The sequence below is a fragment of the Pristiophorus japonicus genome, chromosome 13, assembly GCF_044704955.1.
Source record: "Pristiophorus japonicus isolate sPriJap1 chromosome 13, sPriJap1.hap1, whole genome shotgun sequence".
Lineage (NCBI taxonomy): Eukaryota > Metazoa > Chordata > Chondrichthyes > Pristiophoridae > Pristiophorus > Pristiophorus japonicus.
Window position 1 is genome coordinate 76,195,739 of NC_091989.1, and position 27,312 is coordinate 76,223,050.

Genomic DNA, 27,312 nt, shown 5'->3' on the forward strand with positions numbered 1-27,312 from the left:
GGAAGGAGATGGGGGTGGGGGGGGAAGGAGATGGAGGTGGGGGGGGAAGGAGATGGGAGGTGGGGGGGGAAGGAGATGGGAGTGGGGGGGGAAGGAGATGGGGGAGGGAGGCTGAACAGGCCGAGCCCAAGACTTCGGGCAGGGCCCGTCCCCAGCATCAGATTTACAGGTTGGTGGTGTTGGGTCGGGTCGGGGTGTTGGTGGGAGGGAGGTCGGTTCGGTTCGGGTCACGGGGAGGGAGGTCAGGAGAGGGAGGTCAGGTCGGGGGGGGGGGAGGTCAGGTCGGATCCAGTCCGGGGGCGGGGGGGAGCGGGTGTCGGGTCCGGTCCGGTCGCAGGGGGAGCGGGTGTCGGGTCCAGTCCGGGGGCAGGGGGAGCGGGTGTCGGGTCCAGTCCGGGGGCAGGGGGAGTGGGTGCCGGGTCCGGTCCGGGAGCAGGGGGGGGGGGGGGGGTGGGTGTCGGGTCCAGTCCAGGGGCGGGAAGCGGGAGTCGAGTCGGGAGGAAGCAGGAGCTGGGCGTGGGAGGAGCCTTATTCACGCAGCCCCAGTGAGGCCATTCAGCCAGGGCTAGGCCCCTCCCACACAGTTTCGGGCGCCTGGAGCTACTGCACTTGCGTGCCCACTGTAGCGCGCATGTGCAGAGGTCCCGGCACTGTTTTCAGCGCAGGGACCTGACTCCACCCCCTACAGCTCCTGCTGCGCTGCGCCGAGGGCCAGAGGACCTGCAGGGAGGTGGAGAATACGGAGGGTTTTTTTAGGCGCACTTTGTGGCGCGAAAAACGGGCGTCCAGGTCGGGACTGCGCCGTTCTAGGCGCGGCTCGAAACTTGGGCCCTATGTTTCTCACCTGCTCTCTCCCTGCCCTGCCAAGCCCAGCGGATTCAGTTTCACATTCAGAGTCCAGCACCTGCAGCTTTTTCTTTTATTATAAACTTTTAGTTTACATTTTAGTTTACATTTCGAGCTTACCTTGATACCAGTATTAGTAGCATCTCGAACAGCTTCTATAAGCTTGTCATACTTGGGGTTAAATGCGACTGTGAAAGCACAGTCAATAATATGACCTGTGGAGGAGAAAGGTCAAAGTAAGCATCTGTTGAAATAGAATCCCAAAAAACTTGAAACATTTCAGAAGGTCCAGCCTGAAATAAAACCTGCCAACCATTGATGTGGGTTCCAAAATCTATTTTGCAGACGTCGTCGTACTGCAGCACGGTTGGGTCCCCTGCATTGGGGGTGTAGTGGGCCGCACAGTTGTTGAGGGAACAGCCGGTCGGGAAGGCCAGGCCGGCACTCAATCCGTTCTCTTTGATCAACTTCCGGGAGCAGCCTTCCAGCTTTTCACTGCAAGATGAAAGTTTGCCGTTATTCTTTCCTTCTGGCATGTAAAGGTGTTACACCGCGATGGTAGGTGAAGATACACTCAACAATTCACCAGCTCCGGGCATCAGCCTATCTTATCCCTCCACAGCCCGATGGACCTGCTGTGTGTACAGCATCCTCTGCTTCTACTTCAGAATTCTGGCATTTGACATTTTTTAATTTGAAAATTGTAACTATGGAATCAGACAGAACATGAAGTATACATGCGACCTGGGTTAAAAGCAAAAGCAATGGTTGTGAAGGTCTTTGTATCATCACCCAGTGCCCTGTACACAGCCGGACATTGGCATTAACATCCTTCACTTAAATACAGTTCCTCCTCAAAGAAGTCACAACTGCATATGTTATAAAGAAAGATAATCCAAGTCAGAAAGTTATATAGCTGTTCTGCGGTGTCCTAGCCCAGGGAGCAGCAATACATTGCAGCATTCAGCTATTGTCCTTCGTGGCTGCCTCCGCATTAATCAGTCATTGCCTGGCAGCAGCTCATTCACTCTCCCTTCCTGCTGCAAATGGGAAAACAGAGGAACTAGCAGCTTCTTCTAAAAGTCATTCTCAGTATGTAGGTGTCTCCAATAAGGCCAGCATTTATCACCAATCCCAACTTGCCCAACAAGATGGATGGTAGGCCATCATCATTCTCAAACTGCCATGGTGGGACTTGAACCCACAGAACATAACCTTGACACCCCAGTACCCGCTGCTTAACATTAATAGTTTGTAGAGTAGGCCATTTCACTTACCAGATCTCAATCATGGTCATCCCTGGCTTGAGCCAGCTCTTGACGTACTTGCGCACCTGCCTGTGCGCTTCCGCTGCTTGTCTGAAATCGCTCCAGATCTCCTCGCTGGCTTGATTCAATACCTTCTTCTCCTCGCTAGTCATGCGCCAAGCAGAAGTACGTCTGAAATCGGGGGAATCGAATAAAGATTACTGATCCCAACAGAACTAGCAAGGTCAAGAGATACAACTATAACATCCTTGTGTTAGAAATCAAGCTGCCTCACGACGTTTTTTCGAAAGCGAAAGGTAACTTTATGCACAGTGTGCCTCCTTCACTACAAGATGCGTGGCGGATTGTCCACTGCATATCCTCATCTCTCCAATAGGCAGAAAATATCATACTATATTTTTCAGGCTGAACTATTAATTATGAGAAAGGAATACACAAAAGAAATGGATCCGGCAGATTAAACTGACCACTTTAGTACTTGACTTTCATCACTAATATCATCACTATATGTCCAAATCATTTCAAATTTCGTATTGCCTTTAAGCAGAGTCTTGGCAAACATTTAAAGATCACATGGATGAACTTCAACAATTGTACATCCCTGCCTGAAGTAAAAATAAAACGGGGAAGATTGCTCAACCGTGGTTAACAAGGGAAATTAGGGATAGGGTTAAATCCAAGGAAGAAGCATATAAATTGGCCAGAAAAAGCAGCAAACCTGAGGGCTGGGAGAAATTTAGAATTCAGCAGAGGAGGACAAAGGGTTTAATTAGGAAGGGGAAAATAGAGTATGAGAGGAAGCTTGCTGGGAACATAAAAACTGACTGCAAAAGCTTCTATAGATATGCGAAGAGGAAAAGATTAGTGAAGACAAACACAGGCCCCTTGCAGTCAGAATCAGGTGAATTTATACTGGGGAACAAATAAATACTTTGGTTCTGTCTTCACGAAGGAAGACACAAATAACATTCCGGAAATACGAGGGGACCGAGGGTCTAGCGAGGAGGAGGAACTGAAGGAAATCCTTATTAGCCAGGAAATTGTGTTTGGGAAATTGATGGAATTGAAGGCCGATAAATCCCTGGGGCCTGAAGGCCAATAAATCCCTGGGGCCTGATAGTCTACATTCCAGAGTACTTAAGGAAGTGACCCTAGAAATAGTGGATGCATTGGTGATCATTTTCCAACAGTCTATCAACTCTGGATCAGTTCCAATGGACTGGAGGGTAGCTAATGTAACACCACTTTTTAAAAAAGGAGGGAGAAAACGGGAAATTATAGACCGGTTAGCCTGACATCAGTAGCAGGGAAAATGTTTGAATCAAAATGAAATAGCAGCGCATTTGGAAAGCAGTGACAGGATCGGTCCAAGTCAGCATGGATTTATGAAAGGGAAATCATGCTTGACAAATCTAGAATTTCTTTGAGGATGCAACTAGTAGGGTTGACAAGGGAGAACCAGTGGATGTGTTGTATTTGGACTTTCAAAAGGCTTTTGACAAGGTCCCACACAAGAGATTGGTGTGCAAAATTAAAGCACATGGTATTGGGGGTAATGTATTGACGTGGATAGAGAACTGGTTGGCAGACAGGAAGCAGAGTCGGGATAAACGGGTCCTTTTCAGAATGGCAGGCAGTGACTAGTGGGGTGCCGCAGGGCTCAGTGCTGGGACCCCAGCTATTTACAATATACATCAATTATTTAGATGAAGGAATTGAGAGTAGTATTTCCAAGTTTGCAGATGACACTAAGCTGGGTGGCAGTGTGAGCTGTGAGGAGGATGTTAAGAGGCTTCAGGGTGACTTGGACAGGTTAGGTGAGTGGGCAAATGCATGGCAGATGCAGTATAATGTGGATAAATGTGAGGTTATCCACTTTGGGGAAAAAACATGAAGGCAGATTGTCTGAATGGCGGCAGATTAGGAAAAGGGGAGGTGCAACGAGACCTGGGTGTCATGGTACATCAGTCATTGAAGGTTGGCATGCAGGTGCAGCAGGCAGTGAAGGAGGCAAATGGTATGTTGGCCTTCATAGCTAAGGGATTTTTGAGTATAGGAGCAGTGAGGTCTTGCTGCAGCTGTACAGGGCCTTGGTGTGACCTCACCTGGAATATTGTGTTCAGTTTTGGTCTCCTAATCTGAGGAAGAACGTTCTTGCTATTGAGGGAGTGCAGCGAAGGTTCACCAGACTGATGCCCAAGATGGCAGGACTGACATATGAGGAGAGACTGGATCGTTTGGACCTGTATTCACTGGAGTTTAGAGGAATGAGAGGGGATCTCATAGAAACATATAAAATTCTGATGGGACTGGACAGGTTAGATGCAGCAAGAATGTTCCCGATGTTGGGGGAGTCTCAAACCAGGGGACACAGTCTAAGGATAAGGGTAAGCCATTTAGGACCGAGATGAGGAGAAACATCTTCACTCAGAGTTGTTAGCCTGTGGAATTCTCTTCCGCAGAGAGTTGTTGATGCCAGTTTGTTAGATATATTCAAGAGGGAATTAGATATGGCCCTGACGGCTAAAAGGATCAAGGGGTTATGGAGACAAAGCAGGAAAGGGGTACTGAGGTGAATGATCAGCCATGATCATACTGAATGCAGGCTCGAAGGACCGAATGGCCTACTCCTGCACCTTGTTTCTATGTTTTGATGACTGAGGCGCTGAGAGAGTTCGGTCACAGTGCAGTGACCTACAGTACAATCACTTGCTGATCTACAGATAAGCCGCTATTGCAAGGCTCCAATACCAAAATAAACCTACATAGAAACAGAAATCTACAGCGCAAGAGGCTATTTCGGCCCATCGTGTCCGTGCCGGCCGACAAAGAGCCACCGCCCCGCGATTAGCAGCCCTGAAGGTTACATATAAACCAATGAACAATGGTGGACAGGTAAAGAGCATCTGGCCCAACCCTACAGGGGTTGTCTGCAAGTCATTAATATAAACAGAGGTGATCCATCCTTTGAAGCTAAAATCTATATTCCAGATAAAGAATTTGCCTCATCCCTCATAAAAACAAAGCTTTTCCAAAATTCAGTTAACTTGTTTAAATTAGCCATAATTATATGGTCATTATCACATTGCTATTTGTGGGAGCTTGCTGTGCATAAATTGGCTGCTGCTTTTCCCACATTACAACAGTGACTAGTGTTCCATGTAAGGTACACCTTAAAGAGGCAGCGCATGGCCAAAAAAATAATTACAGGGAACATAGGCTGTGACTACACTTCATTGGCTGTAAAGCGCTTTGGGACATCCTGAGGTGCTGAAAGGCCCAATAGAATTGCAAGTCTTTATAATTAATACTTCCAGACAGGTTTATATTCATACCAGAACAAAAGCAATTTAACACAGTCTATTTGTATAAAAAGTAATACAAAAGATCAACGATTAGGATCAAAACTGTAAACAGCATCCATTTTGATTTGCACTGATTTCACAGCAGGCTTGGTGCTACTTTCATAGAGACAAAGGCATCAACAAATGACAGAGCATGTTCTGTATCAGAATTAATCTGGAACAGGTTCAAATCCACTGATGGGATCAAAGTCTCTTATCCCTGCTGGTTGTGGGGCTCTGCGTGAAGTGAGTGTGAGCAGTCGCGATCCAGCTCCTAAATATGTTCCTGCTAAAGAAACAAATGTAGCTGCATGGCCCCCTTAACAGGCTGCGCAGCCCATTCAAATTATCGTGCATGTATGGGTTTCTCCATGGAAAAGCTGGCGAGTGGCCTGCTTGGGACCTCCAGACCACTGGATGACCACACTTGGTCAACGGGAACAGTGGCTTCTAACAAGCTTTTCTCCACAGCACAAAGCGACCACTAGTCAATCAGAGCCCAGTGGATGAGAAATGGAAGCATTTCAGGTGAAGTACGATAAGATGATGTGAAGTTGGGGCTCAAGGAAAATATTGATGCAGCATCTAACTATGCTGTACCTGAGCTGGAGGTGTTCAACAACAGGAGCCTCGGACAGGCAAGCACTAAAAGCCCTCGTGATGGTGGAATTCAAGAAGATCCCTTTTATCTTTCAGAAATTCGACAGCAACGACTGAGATGTTATTGGAGCCATCAATACAGCACACTCTAGTACAAAAGATCAGGATCAAGCTGTCTTTATTTGCAGCTTACAGTGAAGACCGACTACTGCAGGTAACATGTACCAACAAAAACGTGTAAAAAAAAAAAAGTCAAACAGTATTTTCTGCTCGAGAACAAATCTGGAGTAAAACCAAGAGGGAAGGGAAAAAAATATATAAACACACAGTGATATTTGGATGGAGAACTTACCCATCCTGTAAAGGTGGATATTCACATTCTTGCCCCTTAAGAAATATGCCAGAAGGGAACAGCTCACAAATCGGAATGGAAGGAGGATCTGTTTGAACTTTTGCTGTTCACAGATAAAAGCATTTTTAAGACACAGATCATTAACAGTCATGTAAAACACTGAATTGTATTAAAATCTCTCATAACAGCAGACTATTCAGCCCCTCGAGCCTGTTCTGCCATTCAATTCGATCTCAACTCCATCCACCTACCGTGGTTCTGCAACCCTTAATACGCTCTCGAACAAACATGTGTCAATCCCAGTTTTGACATTTTCAATTGACCTCCAGTCTCAACAGCTTTTTTGGGAGCATGTGTTCCAGATTCCCACTGCCCTTTGTGTGAAGACCTACTTCCTGACATCACCATGAACGGCACGGCTCTAAGGATAAAGCCCATGGGATCCAGGGCAAAGTGGCTAGTTGGATCCAAAAGTGGCTTAGAGGTAGGAAGCAAAGAGTAATGGTTGATGGATTTTTGTGTGACTGAAAGGAACATCCAGTGGGGTCCTGCAGGGCTCAGTACTGGGTCCCTTGCTTTGTGTGATATACATCAATGATCTAGATTTGAATATAGGGAGTATGATTAAGAAGTTTGCAGATTACATTAAAATTGGCTGTGTGGTTGATAATGAAGAGGAAAGTCATGGGCTGCAGGAGGATATCAATCTACTGGTCAGGTGGGCAGAGCAGTGGCAAATGGAATTTAATTCCGAGAAGTGTGAGGCAAATAAGGAAGGGGTACACACATAAAACGGTAGGCCACTTAAATGTAGATGAACAAAGGGACCTTAGAGTGCTTGTCCACAGATGCCTGAAAGTAGCAGGTGGTTAAGAAGGCATACTGAATGCTTGCCTTTATTGGCGAGGCATAGAATACAAGAGCAGGGAGGTTATACTTTTTTAAATTGGTTAGGCCACACTGGAGTACTGCGTGCAGTTCTGGTCGCCGTATTATAGGAAAGACTTGACTGCACTAGAGAGGGTGCAGAGGAGATTTACTAGAATGCTGCCTGGAATGGAGAATCTTAGCTATGGGGACAGATTGGATAGGCTGGGCTTGTTCTCATTGGAACAGAGGAGGCCGAGAGGGGCCTGGATATAGTGGATAGCAAGGGCCTATTTCCCTTGGTGGAGGGGTCAATTACGAGGGGGCATAGTTTTAGGGTGGTTGGTGAAAGATTCAGAGGAGATTTGAGAGGAGGTTTCTTCACGCAGAGTTGTGGGGGTCTGGAACTCAGTGCCTGGAATGGTGGTGGATGCAGAAACCCTCACCACATTTAAAAGGTGCTTGGATGGGCACTTCAAGATTCTGGGGAGGTCCCAGCAGATTGGAAAACTGAAAATGTAACGCCCCTAGTTAAAAAAGGAGGCAGACAAAAAGCAAGGAACTATAGCCCAGTTAGCCTTACATCTGTGGTTGGGAAAATGCTGGAGTCCATTATTAAAGAAGCAGTAGCAGGACATTTGGAAAAGCAAAATTCAGTCAGGCAGAGTCAGCATGGATTTATGAAGGGGAAGTCATGTTTGACAAATTTGCGAGAATTCTTTGAGGATATAACAAACAGGGTGGATAAAGGGGAACCAGTGGATGCGGTGTATTTGGACTTCCAGAAGGCATTTGACAAGGTGCCATATAAAAGGTTACTGCACAAGATAAAAGTTCACAGGGTTGGGGGTAATATATTAGCATGGATAGAGGATTGGCTAATGAACAGAAAACAGAGAGTAGGGATAAATGGTTCATTCTCAGGTTGACAATCAATAACCAAAGGGGTGCCGCAGGGATCCGTGCTGGGACCCCAACTATTTACAATCTATATTAACAACTTGGAGGAAGGGACTGAGTGTAACGTAGCCAAGTTTGCTAACGATACAAAGATGGGAGGAAAAGCAATGTGTGAGGAGAACACACAAAATCTTCAAAAGGTCATAGACAGGCTAAGTGAGTGGGCAAAAAATTTGTCAGATGGAGTATAATGTTGGAAAGTGTAAGGTCATGCACTTCGGCAGGAAAAATCAAAGAGCAAGTTATTATTTAAATGGAGAAAGATTGCAAAGTGCCGCAGTACAGCGGGACCTGGGGGTACTTGTGCATGAAATACAAAAGGTTAGTATGCAGGTACAGCAAGTGATCAGGAAGGCCAATGGAATCTTGGCCTTTGTTGCAAAGGGGATGGAGTATAAAAGCAGGGAAGTCTTGCGACAGTTGTACAGGGTTGTTGGTGAGGCCACACCTAGAATACTGCTTGCAGTTTTGGTTTCCATATTTACGAATGGATATACTTGCTTTGGAGGCAGTTCAGAGGTTGATTCCAGAGATGAGGGGGTTGACTTATGAGGAAAGGTTGAGTAGGTTGGGCATCTACTCCTTGGAGTTCAGAAGAATGAGCGATGATCTTATCGAAACATATAAGATTATGGGGCTTGACAAGGTGGAAGCAGAGAGGATGTTTCCACTGATAGGGGAGACTAGAACATAAGAACATAAGAATTAGGAACAGGAGTAGGGCATCTAGCCCCTCGAGCCTGCTCCGCCATTCAACAAGATCATGGCTGATCTGGCTGTGGACTCAGCTCCACTTACCCGCCTGCTCCACATAACCCTTAATTCCCTTATTGGTTAAAAATCTATCTATCTGTGATTTGAATACATTCAATGAGCTAGTCTCAACTGCTTCCTTGGGCAGAGAATTCCACAGATTCACAACCCTCTGGGAGAAGAAATTCCTTCTCAACTCGGTTTTAAATTGGCTCCCCCGTATTTTGAGGCTGTGCCCCTTAGTTCTAGTCTCCCCGACCAGTGGAAACAACCTCTCTGCCTCTATCTTGTCTATCCATTTCATTATTTTAAATGTTTCTATAAGATCACCTCTCATCCTTCTGAACTCCAACGAGTAAAGACCCAGTGTGCTCAATCTATCATCATACGGTAACCCTCTCATCTCCGGAATCAGCCTAGTGAATCGACTCTGTACCCCCTCCAAAGCTAGTATATCCTTCCTTAAGTAAGGTGACCAAAACTGCACGCAGTACTCCAAGTGCGGCCTCACTACTACCCTATACAGTTGCAGCAGGATCTCCCTGCTTTTGTACTCCATCCCTCTCGCAATGAAGGCCAACATTCCATTCGCCTTCCTGATTACCTGCTGCACCTGCAAACTAACTTTTTGGGATTCATGCACAAGGACCCCCAGGTCCCTCTGCACCGCAGCATGTTGTAATTTCTCCCCATTCAAATAATATTCCCTTTTACTGTTTTTTTTCCCCCAAGGTGGATGACCTCATATTTTCCGACATTGTATTCCATCTGCCAAACCTTAGCCCATTCGCTTAACCTATCTAAATCTCTTTGCAGCCTCTGTGTGTCCTCTACACAACCCGCTTTCCCACTAATCTTCATGTCATCTGCAAATTTTGTTACACTACACTCTGTCCCCTCTTCCAGGTCATCTATGTATATTGTAAACAGTTGTGGTCCCAGCACCGATCCCTGTGGCACACCACTAACCACCAATTTCCAACCCGAAAAGGACCCATTTATCCCGACTCTCTGCTTTCTGTTAGCCAGCCAATTCTCGATCCATGCTAATACATTTCCTCTGACTCCGCGTACCTTTATCTTCTGCAGTAACCTTTTGTGTGGCATCTTATCAAATGCCTTTTGGAAATCTAAATACACCACATCCATCGGTACACCTCTATCCACCATGCTCGTTATATCCTCAAAGAATTCCAGTAAATTAGTTAAACATGATTTCCCCTTCATGAATCCATGTTGTGTCTGCTTGATTGCACTATTCCTATCTTGATGTCCCGTTATTTCTTCCTTAATGATAGCTTCAAGCATTTTCCCCACTACAGATGTTAAACTAACCGGCCTATAGTTACCTGCCTTTTGTCTGCCCCCTTTTTTTTTTTTTTAAAGAGAGGCGTTACATTAGCTGCTTTCCAATCCGCTGGTACCTCCCCAGAGTCCAGAGAATTTTGGTAGATTATAACAAATGTATCTGCTATAACTTCCGCCATCTCTTTTAATACCCTGGGATGCATTTCATCCGGACCAGGGGGCTTGTCTACCTTGAGTCCCATTAGCCTATCCAGCACTACCCCCCAGGTGATAGTGATTATCTCAAGGTCCTCCCTTCCCACATTCCCGTGACCAGCAATTTTTGGCATGGTTTTTGTGTCTTCCACTATGAAGACCGAAGCAAAATAATTGTTTAAAGTCTCAGCCATTTCCACATTTCCCGTTATTAAATCCCCTTTCTCATCTTCTGAGGGACCAACATTTACTTTAGTCACTCTTTTCCATTTTATATATCGGTAAAAGCTTTTACTATCTGTTTTTATGTTTTGCGCAAGTTTACTTTCGTAATCTATCTTTCCTTTCTTTATTGCTTTCTTAGTCATTCTTTGCTGTCGTTTAAAATTTTCCCAATCTTCTAGTTTCCCACTAACCTTGGCCACCTTATACGCATTGGTTTTTAATTTGATACTCTCCCTTATTTCCTTGGTTATCCACGGCTGGTTATCCCTTCTCTTACCGCCCTTCTTTTTCACTGGAATATATTTTTGTTGAGCACTATGAAAGAGCTCCTTAAAAGTCCTCCACTGTTCCTCAATTGTGCCACCATTTAGTCTGTGTTTCCAGTCTACTTTAGCCAACTCTGCCCTCATCCCATTGTAGTCCCCTTTGTTTAAGCATAGTACGCTTGTTGAGACACTACTTCCTCACTCTCAATCTGTATTACAAATTCAACCATACTGTGATCACTCATTCCGAGAGGATCTTTTACTAGGAGATCGCTTATTATTCCTGTCTCATTACACAGGACCAGATCTAAGATTGCTTGCTCCCTTGTAGGTTCTGTAACATACTGTTCTAAGAAACAATCCCGTATGCATTCTATGAATTCCTCCTCAAGGCTACCTCATGCGATTTGATTTGACCAATCGATATGTAGGTTAAAATCCCCCATGATTACTGCCGTTCCTTTTTCACATGCCTCCATTATCCCCTTGATTATTGCCCGCCCCACCGTGAAGTTATTATTTGGGGGCCTATAAACTACGCCCACCAGTGACTTTTTCCCCTTACTATCTTTAATCTCCACCCACAATGATTCAACATTTAGTTCATTAGAGCCAATATCATCTCTCACAACTGCCCTGATATCATCCTTTATTAACAGAGCTACCCCACCTCCTTTCCCTTCTTGTCTATCTTTCCAAATTGTCAGATACCCCTGTATGTTTAATTCCCAGTCTTGGCCCCCGTGCAACTATGTTTCTGTAATGGCCACCAAATCATACCCATTTGCAACAATTTGTGCCGTCAACTCATTTGCTTTATTTCAAATGCTGCGTGCGTTTAGGTAGAGTGTTTTAATACTAGCTTTTAAACCATGATTTTTAGTTTTGACCCCTCCTGCAGCCCCTTTATATTCATACATATTGTCCCTTCCTGTCACCTTGTGGTTTACACTTACCCCAGTGCTACTCTGCTCTGTTGCCTCCGGCCTTTTGCATTCTTTCTTGGGGTCCTGTTCACCTGAGTTCTCACCCACTCTAACTAGCTCAGAGCCCTCTCCTGGGTTCCGAATACTCCTTGCATTGAGGCACCAAGCTTTCATGCTTGCCTTTTTATTACACTTTGACCCTTTAGAATTTTGCTGTACAGTGGCCCTTTTTGTTTTTTGCCTTGGGTTTCTCTGCCCTCCACTTTTACTCATCTCCTTTCTGTCTTTTGTCTCCATTTTGTTTCCCTGTCTCCCTGCATTGGTTCCCATCCCCCTGCCATATTAGTTTAACTCCTCCCTAACAGCACTAGCAAACACTCCCCCTCGGACATTGGTCCCGGTCCTGCCCAGGTGCAGACCGTCCGGTTTGTACTGGTCCCACCTACCCCAGAACCGGTTCCAATGCCCCAGGAATTTGAATCCCTCCCTGCTGCACCACTGCTCAAGCCACGTATTCATCTGAGCTATCCTGCGATTCCTACTCTGACCAGCACATGGCACTGGTAGCAATCCTGAGATTACTACTTTTGAAGTCCTACGTTTTAATTTAGCTCCTAGCTCCTTAAATTCGTCTCGTAGGGACTCATCCCTTTTTTTTTTAGCTATATCGTTGGTACCAATGTGCACAACGACAACTGGCTGTTCACCCTCCCTTTTCAGAATGCCCTGCACCCGCTCCGAGACATTCTTGACCCTTGCACCAGGGAGGCAACATACCATCCTGGAGTCTCGGTTGCGGCCGCAGAAACGCCTATCTATTCCCCTTACGATTGAATCCCCTATTACTATTGCTCTCCCACTCTTTTTCTTGCCCTCCTGTGCAGCAGAGCCAGCCACGGTGCCATGAACTTGGCTGCTGCTACCCTCCCCTGATGAGTCATCCCCCTCAACAGTACTCAAAGTACTCAGTACTAGAACTAGAGTGCATGATCTTACAATAAGGGCCGTCCATTTAAAACTGAGATGAGGAGGAATTTCTTCTGAGGGTTGTAAATCTGTGGAATTCGCTGCCTTAGAGAGCTGTGGAAGCTGGGACATTGAATAAATTTAAGACAGAAATAGACAGTTTCTTAAACGATAAGGGGATAAAGGGTCATGGGGAGCAGGCAGGAAAGTGGACCTGCGTCCATGACTGAATCAGCCATGATCGTATTAAACCGCAGAGCAGGCTCCTAGTTCTTATGTTCTTATCAATATAAGATATTCACCAAGAAATCCAATGAGAAATTCAGAAGAAACTTCTTTACCCAGAGAGTGGTGAGAATGTGGAACTCGCTACCACAGGGAGTGGTTGAAGCGAATAGTATCGATGCATTTAAGGGGAGGCTAGACAAGCATATGGGAGAAGGGAACAGAGGGTTATGCTGATAGATTTAGATGAGGAAAGATGGGAGGAGGCTCGAGTGGAGCATGGACTGGTTGGGCCGAATGGCCTGTTTGTGGGCTGTATATCCGATGTATTGGCCCTGTGAACCTGAACTGCTGCAACTTCCCCAGAAGTATTAAAAGTCCACTCACGTCCTTTCTTCTTTTTCTTTTTCTTCTTTTTCTTGGTTGCGGAACTTTCGCCTTCGCCATCTCCTTCTGTTGGGTAAACAGGTTTTAAAACAAGTGTTCCTCTTCAGTGTAATGTATAATACAGGCGCGCAGTACAGAAGTCCCTTTCCTTTGACAGTGTACTTGCCTTCGTCCCCTTCTTCCTCCTTCTCCTTGTCCTCAAGGACCTGCTTTTCCAGCTGCTTCGCTGCGTCATCAACTCCTGCAGATTCTTTCTCACATCCATTTTGTGCCCCTTCAGGGAACAAGTTTTAAATGTTAGTTTATGGTAGCTTTGAAATGGAATTGCTGAATTGAAGACGTGATGCCTGCACTCTCCAGTAAAAGCAAGCACATTCCATCTATTGCTGTCTGCTGCTGCACATTCACACTATATAACTGCTGATTGGAGGGAGCTTGGGAGCAGGAGTTTGCAAAGAACTGCTCTTCCTGTGACGCAAAGACCAGGGAAATCGATTCATAAATCATTTTTCTCTGTTCTTCTCAAGGCCTAACTGGTGGGGTGCCCCAATGAGCAGTGCTTGGGCCTTAGCTATTTACAGCAATGAGGGGACCAAGTGTAATATATCCAGGTTTACTGACATTACAAAGCTAGGGGGGGGAAAGTAAGCTGTGAGGAGGACACAAAGAGGATGCAAAGGGACACAGACTGGTTAAGTGATTGGGCAAGGTGGCAGCAGATGGAGTATAATGTGGGGAAGTGTGAAATTATCCACTTTGGTAGGAAGAATGGAACAGCAGAATATTTTTCTTTTTTTTTAAAAAAGGAGAGACACTAGTAAATGTTGGGATTCAGAGAGTTTTGTGATCCTGTACACAAATCCACAAAGTTAACATGCAGGTACAGCAACAATTAGGAAGGCAAATTTGTGTGTTTTATTACAAGTGGATTGCAATAGAAGAGGAAGGAAGTTCGGCTGCAATTATATAGGACTTTGGCGAGACCACACTTGGAGTATTTTGCAGTTTTGGTTTGCTTATCTAAGGACATACTTACCTTAGAGGCGGGTGCAGCGAAGGTTCACTAGATTGATTCCTGGGTTGAGGGGGATGTCCTATGAGGAGATTGAGTAGAATGGGCCTATATTCTCTGGAGTTTAGAAGAATGAGAGGTGATCTCATTGAAACATACAATTCTGAGAGGGCTTGACTGGGTAGATGCTGAGAGGCTGTTTTCCCCCTGGCTGGAGTGTCTAGAACCAGGGGTCATAGTCTCAGGATAAGGGGTAAGCCATTTAGGACTGAGATGAGGAGAAATGTCTTCACTGTGTCTACCCCAGTCATTGAGTATATTCAAGGCAGAGATCACTAAGGGAATGAAGGGATCGGGCAGGAAAGTGGAGTTGATCAGCCATGATCTTACTGAATGGCGGAGCAGGCTCGAAGGGCCGTATGGCCTACTCTTGCTCCTATTTCTTATGTTGTTCTTCGCAATATCAATGAGCAGAACCTCATGTCACAGAAGAGAGGCACTGGTCTGCACAAAATGTCCACTCCCAGGCTGCGTCTAAGCCACAGAACATGAGATGACAGATGATGATAAATGACCTTCTTTGATTACATTAAGGAGTATAGGGAGTTCAGATCATACTTCTCCTTTAAATTAGATGTCCCTGTATACAAGAACGTGATACTTTCACTGCTACTGAAAGTGACTGCTTGCTTTCGCTGCAGTCAAGATGCTGCTGGAACTTTTTCTTGGACAGAACCACACTGCTAACCAATGTCCCCTTTCAGGATTGAAATAAAGAGGCTGCTCACTGATGTAAATGTAAGCTGACCAGGGACAAAAAGTGCTGAGAGAATTTCGTAGCCTGCCTTACAGAAAGTAAGTTTAGAGGGACCATTGCTACGAACACGTTAGGTCTTCTCACCTGTCTGTTTATTCCTTATGCCTGATACAAAGTTTATTGGTCACTGGAGACGTGCTGAAAACCAACATGCAAACCCTGTCTTATCATAGGCTTCATTTATACACAAATCAAAAACCAGGGTGTCTCCACATCTGCAAAAAGTCTACTTCAGTCTATCCTTTGAGCAGAAACTGCTGCTACACATATATAGGTCTTTATTTCAACCCTGTAACCCTAACCCATTTATAAAATAGAGGGACACTGGAGCCCCACGTGTATGAAGCATCCTTTAGTATAAACCAGATTACGGTGCTCTGGAAACAAATGACAAGGCATGTAAACACTGAAAACATGCCAGGTTGAGATATTTTAGAAATCTTTTTTGCACTTTTCTGTAATACGGAGACCAGAACCACACACAGAACTCCAAGTATATTGAACAATGTTCCTGCTAAGGTGCGTGTGGGCGGCCGCATAGTAATCGACAAGGTCCCGTGCAGGCCGCTCACCGACCGTTACACTGTCAATACCCCACATGTGCAGACATTTAAAGGGACCACGCATTAACAGAAACAGGCAGCATAGAACAAAGCACGGCTTACAGGGAACATTGAAATTGAGTATATGTTTTATATGCATCTACCTGGCATTTCATCGGATTGTGGCTGATCTGCACCCCAACTCCATTTATCCACATTAGCTCCACATCCATTAATACCCTTACCTAACAAAAATCTATCGAACCCAGTCTGGAAAATTTCAATTGACTCCCAGCATCCACATTTCCAGTCCCCTCGGTGTGAGAAAGTGCCTCCTGATTTCAGTCCTGGGGGCCCCAGCTTGGACTTTAAGATGATGCTGTCTTGTTGTAGATGCTCCACCAGAGGAAATAGTCTCTCTCTATCGACTCGACTGAATTCCTTAAAACACCTCAATTAGATCACCCTCCACCTTCTAAACTCAAGGGGATACAAGCCAAGTTCATGCAACCTGGCCCCAACCTAACTCGTTAAATGGCCAGTGTCGGCTAATGCCAGGCCTTGAAGCAGCGTCTCAATCGGCAGGTAAACCGTCTCGTGCTGGAGATTCCCACGGAGGCAATATCTTTTTTGTGTTAAACTATAGGGGAACCTTTTATCAACAGGCTGGTGTCATTAAATGTCAGTAAACAGAGACACTGCCCCCCTGGGCTTGGGCTGTGGGGAAAGGAGTGGGATTGAGTCGGGTAAACACAGACACTGCCCCCCGGGGCTCGGGCTGTGGGGAAAGGAGAGTGGGATTGAGTCGGGTAAACACAGACACTGCCCCCCGGGGCTCGGGCTGTGGGGAAAGGAGAGTGGGATTGAGTCGGGTAAACACAGACACTGCTCCCCGGGGCTCGGGCTGTGGGGAAAAGAGAGCGGGATTGAGTCGGGTAAACAGAGACACTGCCCCCCTGGGCTTGGGCTGTGGGGAAAGGAGAGTGGGATTGAGTCGGGTAAACAGAGACACTGCCCCCCTGGGCTTGGGCTGTGGGGAAAGGAGAGCGGGATTGAGTCGGGTAAACACAGACACTGCCCCCCGGGGCTCGGGCTGTGGGGAAAGGAGAGCGGGATTGAGTCGGGTAAACAGAGACACTGCCCCCCTGGGCTTGGGCTGTGGGGAAAAGAGAGCGGGATTGAGTCGGGTAAACAGAGACACTGCCCCCCTGGGCTTGGGCTATGGGGAAAGGAGAGCGGGATTGAGTCGGGTAAACAGAGACACTGCCCCCCTGGGCTTGGGCTGTGGGGAAAGGAGAGCGGGATTGAGTCGGGTAAACACAGACACTGCCCCCTGGGGCTCGGGCTGTGGGGAAAGGAGAGCGGGATTGAGTCGGGTAAACAGAGACACTGTCCCCCGGGGCTTGGGCTGTGGGGAAAGGAAAGCGGGATTGAGTCGGGTAAACAGAGACACTGCCCCCCTGGGCTTGGGCTGTGGGGAAAAGAGAGCGGGATTGAGTCGGGTAAACAGAGACACTGCCCCCCTGGGCTTGGGCTATGGGGAAAGGAGAGCGGGATTGAGTCGGGTAAACAGAGACACTGCCCCCCCTGGGCTTGGGCTGTGGGGAAAGGAGAGCGGGATTGAGTCGGGTAAACACAGACACTGCCCCCTGCGGCTCGGGCTGTGGGGAAAGGAGAGCGGGATTGAGTCGGGTAAACAGAGACACTGCCCCCCGGGGCTTGGGCTGTGGGGAAAGGAGAGCGGGATTGAGTCGGGTAAACAGAGACACTGCCCCCCTGGGCCCCAAACCAAACAAGCGCCTCTATTAAAGTGCCTTCAATGTCTGAACAATATGGGATGAGAGTTTAGAATGATTGGACATCGGTAAACTTGGCATTGTAACCTTGGCCTCAAGCCATTCTTAAGCACTTTACAAGGAGACAAGAATTGAAAAACACAACCACCTGATCGGAAGATGCAGAGTCACAAGTAGACCCAACTATATTCTGTTTTTCTGAGAAGTGAGCAACTCATTCAGGATTCTGTGAAGTGCCTTACTAAACTTAACTGCTGTAATGTACCATGGTTACACTGAATGACAGGCATTTTGTTTATAAAGTGAATTGGCAACAGAGCAATTTGAAAGACAGCTTCCTTCTATAACAAAAGTACCCCGGTGGCTCTGAAAGGAGCTATGTAAATGTATGCTTTCTTTCTCTTCCTTTAGTCAACTGGAAGGCAGTCAGTTGTGTTAGCACTAACAGGGACTGAAATGTAAGCTTTGCCTCCACGCCCTTACATTTGGATAGTTTCCAGGACTGAGGGAACGGGGCAGGCATTCTGGGTTAGAGAAAGAGCATTTCACCTCTTCATTTGGAATTACAAACCTAGCTGCAATTACATATTCTGAGAGAATTTTCTCAAACAACTTCATATAAATGAACATTCTCGATGTTGAATGGGGCAAATTGTTCATGTGCAGAAAGTAATCAGAAATGGAAAGTTGGCTTTATCTCGAGAGCTGAAATACAACAGTGCAAAGGGATATAGACAGACTCAGTGAATGGGGAAAAATTTGGCAGATGGAGTATAATGTGGGAAAATGTGAGGTTATCAACTTTGGCAGAAAAAATAGAAAAGCAAATTATAATTTAAATGGAGAAAAATTGCAAAGTGTGCAGTACAGCGGGAGCTGGGGGTCCTTGTGCATGAAACACAAAAAGTTAGTATGCAGATACAAGAAGTGATCAGGAAGGCAAATGGAATTTTGGCCTTTATTGCAAGGGAATGGAGTATAAAAGCAGAGAAGTCCTGCTACAATACAGGGTATTGGTGAGGCCACACCTGGAGTACTGCAGTCAGTTTTGGTCTCTGTATTTAAGGAAGGATGTACTTGCATTGGAGACTGTTCAGAGAAGGTTCACTAGGTTGATTCCGGAGATGAGAGGGTTGACTTATGAGGCTAGGGTGAGTAGGTTGGGCCTATACACATTAAAATTAAGAATGAGAGGTGATCTTTTCGAAACATATAAGATAATGAGGGGCCTCGACAAGGTGGATGCAGAGAGGACATTTCCTCTCATGGGGGAAACTAAAACCAGGGGACATAGTCTTAGAATAAGGGGCCGCCCATTTAAATTTCTTCTCAGAGGGTTGTAAATCTGTGGAATTCTCTGCCCCAGAGAGCTGTGGAGCTGGGTAATTGAATATATTTAAGGCGGAGATACAGATTTTTGAGCGATAAGGGAGCAAAGGGTTATGGGGAGCGGACAGGGAAGTGGAGCTGAGTCCATGATCAGATCAGCCATGATCTTATTAAATGGCGGAGCACGCTCGAGGGGCCAAATGGCCGATGCCTCTTCCTATTTCTTATGTTCTTATAAGTTGTGGGCAGCACTGCTCAGGAAGGAAATATTGGCCTTGGAGGTGGGGCAGCGCAGATTAACCTGAATGATACGGGGGCCGCAGTCAGAGACGGCCAACACTGGGCTGCACAATGACACTTCCACCCAATCCCAATAGTCAGTAAAAGTTCACACAACCCGTACCCACCTAGGCAAAGTACTGGAGAGAGGCCGGGCCTCCCTCCCCCCAGTGGCACCGGGCCCCCCTCCCCCCAGTGGCACTGGGGCCCCTCCCCCCAGTGGCACTGGTGCCCCTCCCCCGAGTGAGGAATCAACACTTTGGGAAAGGAGCAAAGAAAACTGGGGAGAGAAATAATGTGACCTCCGGGTGGTTTATTGCAGTTTTGAAAAACTTCGAAGTATTGCTCAGGTTTTGCATGGTCATGTAGAATGAGGATAAATGGGTGTGCCACTTTTAAACTGTGACCAGTTTAAATGTTCATACTGATGTCTTTATTGGCCAATAATTACATGCCTATTCCAAATGTTCATTACATTTTCTAGCAACCTCATTGGCTGCTGATAAGCTCATGACCAAGCTGATTGCTGTGTGTTTGATTGACAGGGCTCTGGGCCAATGGTGATGCAGAGATGTGGAAGGGTCGAGTTCACACAATAATGGCTTGCTGGGCCCTGGCAACCACAAGCATTGTGGTGATGACTAGCTGTTGGCACCGTCACTGATCAATAATAGCAATGTGATTGGTTATATTTTATGCCATTGGTGTATGGAAACAGCTTCTGATTTAACAAATGACGGCATGGAGCTTTCACTGATTCTCCTAAGAGACATTACTGCCTTCAAAAATGTGGGAGCAGGGTCAGAGTTCGGGATGCTCACCCTCCCGCATTGCTCTGGGGTCTCCAGCAATGAAAGATTATTCCCCTGGACACTGCTGCCAGCAACCCGGGAAGAAAAAAAAAATCACAGGGGCATCAAAAAATACATTTTTGTCTATTAGAAAAACATTTTAGATGGGAAAAAGGCCCTTTGGACTGCCAGCCAAGAATCACCCGTCAGCTAACGAAGCGTTGACTCACTTTCCAATTGGTGTGGGATGCAATGTTCCCTGTAAGCTGCGCTATGTTTTTCATGGCCTTTAAATTCCCGCGCGCACGTGGTATTTACAATGGAAAAGCGCGGGATCTTTCCCATCGCTGTGCGGTTCGGGGGAACATTTTTGGTAAGATGGTGCGCGCAATGGTGGACGGGTCAGGCAACCAATGGCGGGGAGTGTGGGGGCCGAGCAGGTGGAGGTCATGTGATGAAACCCATCTTCAGGCAGAATTGGCAGCCCCCGTCATATCAAGGTTATGAACTGGGGAGGTTCAGCTTTCCTTTCCATTATAACATTGTTTCGAGGCGTTCCTTTAGCAGGCAGGAAGGCAATGGAATTACATTGTATCCATGAAATATTTCACAGCAAAATAATTTGTTTTGTATGATCAAATTGATGCAAGAGCCAATCAGTATAGCACAAAGGTAAATTCAACGGGACCGTACTATTATGTCACACAAGTGTAGAATAAACAAAATTATCAACCTGGAAGCAGTGAGAGAAAGAGACAAATAATTCAAATTATATTAAAATCCAGAAGCCTTAAAAAGTCTTGCTGATTTCTGTATCCCACTGCACCCAATCAATAATTCAACACTTAATTCCATCAGGTAGAAGCCAGCAAAGTGAGAATCTGGATCGCGATATATCTGCCTTGTTTTAGGAGCCTCACATCGATGTGTACACAGTGACAAACTAACAGTTATATAGCAGTTTCTCATTCTCTTCCTTTTTTCCCAGTTTAACAATTTCATCTTGGATTGTGTCACTGCACCAGCACCAGCTATTTAATCACTCCAGGCAGATAGGTCACCTGGGAATCAGTGAGGTCACGCAGCTTACATCATAAACCCAGGACTGCCTCCACTTACAATGTTGAAAAGTGTATTTAAAGGTTTTTTTTTTAAAAAGGTTCAATTGATACACTCCATAGTAAACACAAGCTAGACAATCCACAGTGTCCTGTATATAGCACACGCTCAATGACAAAGCAGTTTCTCCCCTGCACAAAATGTCACAGGCGAGTAGTTATTATATATTTTTGTGACATCAATTGATCAATAGGACGCTGCTAGCAACTGTAGCGTTGTCAATATGAGGTTCTGCTATGGGCAATGAGTGGCCTACAACCATTTCTAAACGTAACCCGAACAACCAACCTTATGCTGCAAGGGACTGGAAAAGAAGCGGACGTGGGAGACAGAGGGAGGGGCATGGGGGGAGAAAGAGAAGAGGAGAGAGGGGAGCGAGGGCAGGGGAGGGGGCGAGGGCAGGGGCAGGGGGCGAGGGGCGAGAGCGAGGGGGAGGGGGGGCAAGAGCAAGGGGGGGGTGAAAGGGGTAGGGTGTGGCCTCCCACTCTCTCGGCCTCCCTCCCTCAATCACTCTCTATCTCTATCTATCTATCCCCCAGGCCTCTCTCTCCTTAGAAGATGAGAAGGGGGATTTAATAATGGGAAATGTGGAAATGGCTGAGACCTTAAACAATTATTTTGCTTCGGTCTTCACAGTGGAAGACACAAAAACCATGCCAAAAATTGCTGGTCACGGGAATGTGGGAAGGGAGGACCTTGAGACAATCACTATCACTAGGGGGGTAGTGCTGGACAGGCTAATGGGACTCAAGGTAGACAAGTCCCCTGGTCCTGATGAAATGCATCCCAGGGTATTAAAAGAGATGGCAGAAGTTATAGCAGATGCATTCGTTATAATCTACCAAAATTCTCTGGACTCTGGGGAGGTACTAGCGGATTGGAAAGCAGCTCATGTAACGCCTCTGTTTAAAAAAAGGGGCAGACAAAAGGCAGGTAACTATAGGCCGGTTAGTTTAACATCTGTAGTGGGGAAAATGCTTGAAGCTATCATTAAGGAAGAAATAGCAGGACATCAAGATAGGAATAGTGCAATCAAGCAGACACAACATGGATTCATGAAGGGGAAATCATGTTTAACTAATTTACTGGAATTCTTTGAGGAGATAACGAGCATGGTGGATAGAGGTGTACCGATGGATGTGGTGTATTTAGATTTCCAAAAGGCATTCGATAAGGTGCCACACAAAAGATTACTGCAGAAGATAAAGGTAATAGGAGTCAGAGGAAATGTATTAGCATGGATAGAGAATTGGCTGGCTAACAGAAAGCAGAGAGTCGGGATAAATGGGTCCTTTTCGGGTTGGAAATCGGTGGTTAGTGGTGTGCCACAGGGATCGGTGCTGGGACCACAACTGTTTACAATATACATAGATGACCTGGAAGAGGGGACAGAGTGTAGTGTCACAAAATTTGCAGATGACACGAAGATTAGTGAGAAAGCGGGTTGTGTAGAGGACACGGAGAGGCTGCAAAGAGATTTGGATAGGTTAAGCGAATGGGCTAAGGTTTGACATATGGAATACAATGTCGGAAAATGTGAGGTCATCCACCTTGGGGAAAAAAAACAGTAAAAGGGAATATCATTTGAATGGGGAGAAATTACAACATGCTGCGGTGCAGAGGGACCTGGGGGTCCTTGTGCATGAAACTCTTTTAGAGTCTACCTGCAAAACATAAAACATTAAACCGTGCCACCCGACCTGGGTGACACACCAGACATTTACAAGGCCCTTTTTTCCTATTTTTGTTTTTTTTTTCCCTTTGGGCACTAAAATCACAATTTTCCCAGTGCCCCCTATAAAAGGGAAGGGGACACTAAAAGCACTGGCAATTAAAACAAATTAAACTTTAAAACGTAAAATCAAATTAAAATTTGGTTGCCGGGCGTGATGATGCACTCCAGTCCCTCCGGTGCCCACCTCTCGCGGAAGGCCGCGAACGTACCGGTGGACACCGCGTGCTCCATCTCCAAGGACACCCTGGACCGGATGTAAGAGCGAAAGAGAGGCAGGCAATCAGGTTGAACGATCCCCTTGACCGCCCGCTGCCTGGACCGGCGGATGGCACCCTTGGCCGTGCCCAGGAGCAGTCCTACGAGGAGGCCTTCGGACCTACCCGCTCCCCTCCGCACAGGGTGCCCAAAGATCAGGAGAGTGGGACTGAAGTGCAGCCAGAATTTCAGGAGCAGCCCCCTCAAATAATGGAACAGGGGCTGCAACCTCGTGCACTCAATAAAAACATGGAACACGGACTCCTCCAGACCGCAGAAATTGCAGGCGGCCTGGGAGTCCGTGAACCGGCCTTAAAAATTTGTTGCAAGGCACTGCTCCGTGCACCACCCTCCAGGCCAAGTCCCCGACGAATAGTGGGAGGACCCCTGCGTAGAGTGCCCTCCATCGGGGACCCCCGCCTCCTCCGGACGGCAAGATGGTACGCCATGGCGTGTCCGGACGGCAGGCGAGGATGGCAAAGTTGAGAGTGTGCAGGAGCAGCCCGTACAAGAAACCCCTCCGCGCGGAACTGAAAGGCACGGAGGGGATTTCCCCGAGACGGCTCAAGTTGTGAGGCGCCGGCCCCCGAGGGAGGTTCCGGGGTTTGGAGCCGATGAGGAATTCCGTTCGGACGGGGGTCAGTTCGGACGGGATCTCCCCACGTGCTTGAGCCTCCTCGATGCACCTAATGGAGTCAGGGCCCAGAGCTGTTTTTAGCGACTCGATGGCATCGGCCGCGTGGCGGACGTTGGCAGAATTTAGGCGCCGCGCCAGCGTTTCTGGCGCCATCCAGCCCGCTCCTCCGCCATCGAGCAGGTCCCTGACCCTGGTCACCTCACCAGCCACAGCCCTCTCTTCCGACCTCCACATAAAACCTCGGTCGTGGAGGTACGGATTCCCGAGCAGCGGCTCCTGCAGGACAGCCGCCACTCCAGCCGGCGGAGAGCTGCGCTTGGTGGAGACTTTGTTCCAGACCCTGATGAGGTCCCTGTAAAAGACAGGCAGCTCCCGGAGGGCGGTCCTGACACCCCCCAAGTTCACAAACAGGAGCTGCGTGTCGTAGTTGAGGTCGCGCTGCTGGCGGAAGAAATACGTCGCCAGAGCGCACCACCTAGGAGGGGACTCGACGTAAAGGTATCTCTGCAGGGTCTGAAGACGGAAAGTCGCGAGCTGGGTGCTGACGCACACCAACGACTGACCGCCCTCCTCAAGCGGGAGATTCAAGACCGCAGCAGAGACCCAGTGCTTCCTGTTGTTCCAGAAGAAGTCCACCAGCTTCTTCTGTATCTTGGCAACAAACGCAGGGGGAGGGGTCAAAGTGACCAGCCGGTACCACAACATTGTGGCCACCAGCTGGTTTATGACTAGCGCTCGACCCCTGTAGGACAGCACTCGGAGCAGTCCTGTCCAGCGCCCTAGGCGAGCGGCGACCTTGGCCTCCAGCTCCTGCCAGTTCGCCGGCCAGGCTCCCTCGTCGGGGCTAAGGTAGACTCCCAGATAGAGGAGATGGGTCGTGCTCCAGGCAAAAGGCCTGAGCTCCTCCGGCAGGGAGTCCACCCGCCACTGACCCACCAGGAGTCCTTGTGCATGAAACTCTTTTAGAGTCTACCTGCAAAACATAAAACATGTATCCGTGCCACCCGACCTGGATGACACACCAGACATTTACAAGGCCCTTTTTTTCTTTTTTGTTTTTTGGTTTTTTTTTGGGGGTTTTTTTTGGGCACTAAAATCAAATTTTTTCCTTTTTCCAGTGCCCCCTATAAAAGGAGAGGGGGACACTAAAAGCACCGGCAATTAAAACAAATTAAACTTTAAAACGTAAAATCAAATTAAAATTTGGTTGCCGGGCGTGATGATGCACTCCAGTCCCTCCGATGCCCACCTCTCACGGAAGGCCGCGAGCGTACCGGTGGACACCACGTGCTCCATCTCCAAGGACACCCTGGACTGGATGTAAGAGCGGAAGAGAGGCAGGCAGTCAGGTTGAACGACCCCCTCGACCGCCCGCTGCCTGGACCGGCTGATGGCACCCTTGGCCGTGCCCAGGAGCAGTCCTACGAGGAGGCCTTCGGACCTACCCGCTCCCCTCCGCACAGGGTGCCCAAAGATCAGGAGAGTGGGACTGAAGTGCAGCCAGAATTTCAGGAGCAGCCCCTTCAAATAATGGAACAGGGGCTGCAACCTTGTGCACTCAATAAAAACATGGAACACGGACTCCTCCAGACCGCAGAAATTGCAGGCGGCCTGGGAGTCCGTGAACCAGCTTAAAAATTTATTGCACGGCACTGCTCCGTGCACCACCCTCCAGGCCAAGTCCCCGATGAATAGTGGGAGGACCCCTCCGTAGAGTGCCCTCCATCGGGGACCCCCGCCTCCTCCGGACGGCAAGATGGTACGCCATGGCGTGTCCGGACGGCCAGCGAGGATGGCAAAGTTGAGAGTGTGCAGGAGCAGCCCGTACAGGAAACCCCTCCGCGCGGAACTGAAAGGCACGGAGGGGATTTCCCCGAGGCGGCTCAAGTTGTGAGGCGCCGGCCCCCGAGGGAGGTTCCGGGGTTTGGCGCCGATGAGGAATTCCGTCCGGACGGGGGTCAGTTCGGACAGGATCTCCCCACGTGCTTGAGCCTCCTCGATGCACCTAACGGAGTCAGGGCCCAGAGCTGTTTTTAGCGACTCGATGGCATCGGCCGCGTGGCGGACGTTGGCAGAATTTAGGCGCCGCGCCAGCGTGTCTGGCGCCATCCAGCCCGTTCCTCCGCCATCGAGCAGGTCCCTGACCCCGGTCACCTCACCAGCCACAGCCCTCTCTTCCGACCGCCACATAAAACCTCGGTCTTGGAGGTACGGATTCCCGAGCAGCGGCTCCTGCAGGACGGCCGCCACTCCAGCCGGCGGAGAGCTGCGCTTGGTGGAGACTTTGTTCCAGACCCTGATGAGTTCCTTGTAAAAGACAGGCAGCTCCCGGAGGGCGGTCCTGACACCCCCCAAGTTCAAAAACAGGAGCTGCGTGTCATAGTTGAGGTCGCGCTGCTGGCGGAAGAAATACCTCGCCAGAGCACACCACCTAGGAGGGGGCTCGACGTAAAGGTATCTCTGCAGGGTCTGAAGACGGAAAGTCGCGAGCTGGGCGCTGACGCACACCAACGACTGACCGCCCTTCCTTGTGCATGAAACTCTTTTTGGATTCCTTGTGCATGAATCCCAAAAAGTTAATTTGCAGGTGCAGCAGGTAATCAGGAAGGCGAATGGAATGTTGGCCTTCATTGCGAGAGGGATGGAGTACAAAAGCAGGGAGGTCCTGCTGCAACTGTATAGGGTATTGGTGAGGCCGCACCTGGAGTACTGCGTGCAGTTTTGGTCACCTTACTTAAGGAAGTATCTACTAGCTTTGGAGGGGGTACAGAGACGATTCGCTAGGCTGATTCCGGAGATGAGGGGGTTACCTTATGATGATAGATTGAGTAGACTGGGTCTTTACTCGGAGTTCAGAAGGATGAGGGGTGATCTTATAGAAACGTTTAAAATAATGAAAGGGATAGACAAGATAGAGGCAGAGAGGTTGTTTCCACTGGTCGGGTAGACTAGAACTAGGGGGCACAGCCTCAAAATACGGGGGAGCCAATTTAAAACCGAGTTGAGAAGGAATTTCTTCTCCCAGAGGGTTGTGAATTCTCTGCTCAAGGAAGCAGTTGAGGCTAGCTCATTGAATGTATTCAAGTCACAGATAGATAGATTTTTAACCAATAAGAGAATTAAGGGTTATGGGGAGCGGGCGGGTAAGTGGAGCTGAGTCCACGGCCAGATCAGCCATGATCTTGTTGAGTGGCGGAGCAGGCTCGAGGGGCTAGATGGCCTACTACTGTTCCTAATTCTTATGTTCTTATGTTCCCTCGGCCTACCTCTCTCTCTCTCGGCCTACTTCCCATTCTCTCTCTCTCGGCTCCTTCACTCTCACTCTGCTTCCCTCACTCTCTCTCTCTCTCTCTCGGCCTCCTTCCCTCACTCTCTCCAAGCCCCCCCTCCCTCACTCTCTCTCGCCCCCCCCACCCCCTCTCACTCACTCTCTCGAGGCACTCCCCCTCTCTGGGCCTCACTCACTCCCCCTCGCTCTCTAGGCCTCCTTCCCATTCACTCCCTCTCTCGGC

At 47.9% G+C, this 27,312-nt stretch overlaps 1 protein-coding gene across 1 annotated transcript in view; it reads right to left on the reverse strand.

Moving 5' to 3' along the window:
* The window catches only part of metap2a (methionyl aminopeptidase 2a), a 53,701-nt gene that overhangs the window by 22,096 nt on the left and 4,293 nt on the right, over positions 1 to 27,312 (reverse strand). Inside the window, exons 2-7 of the mRNA XM_070896780.1 lie at positions 13,655 to 13,762; positions 13,489 to 13,554; positions 6,411 to 6,513; positions 2,124 to 2,285; positions 1,160 to 1,341; positions 967 to 1,061 (exon numbers count right to left, since the gene is read on the reverse strand). Coding sequence (XP_070752881.1) covers positions 967 to 1,061; positions 1,160 to 1,341; positions 2,124 to 2,285; positions 6,411 to 6,513; positions 13,489 to 13,554; positions 13,655 to 13,762 — 716 coding nt within the window. The remainder of the gene's footprint in view (positions 1 to 966; positions 1,062 to 1,159; positions 1,342 to 2,123; positions 2,286 to 6,410; positions 6,514 to 13,488; positions 13,555 to 13,654; positions 13,763 to 27,312) is intronic.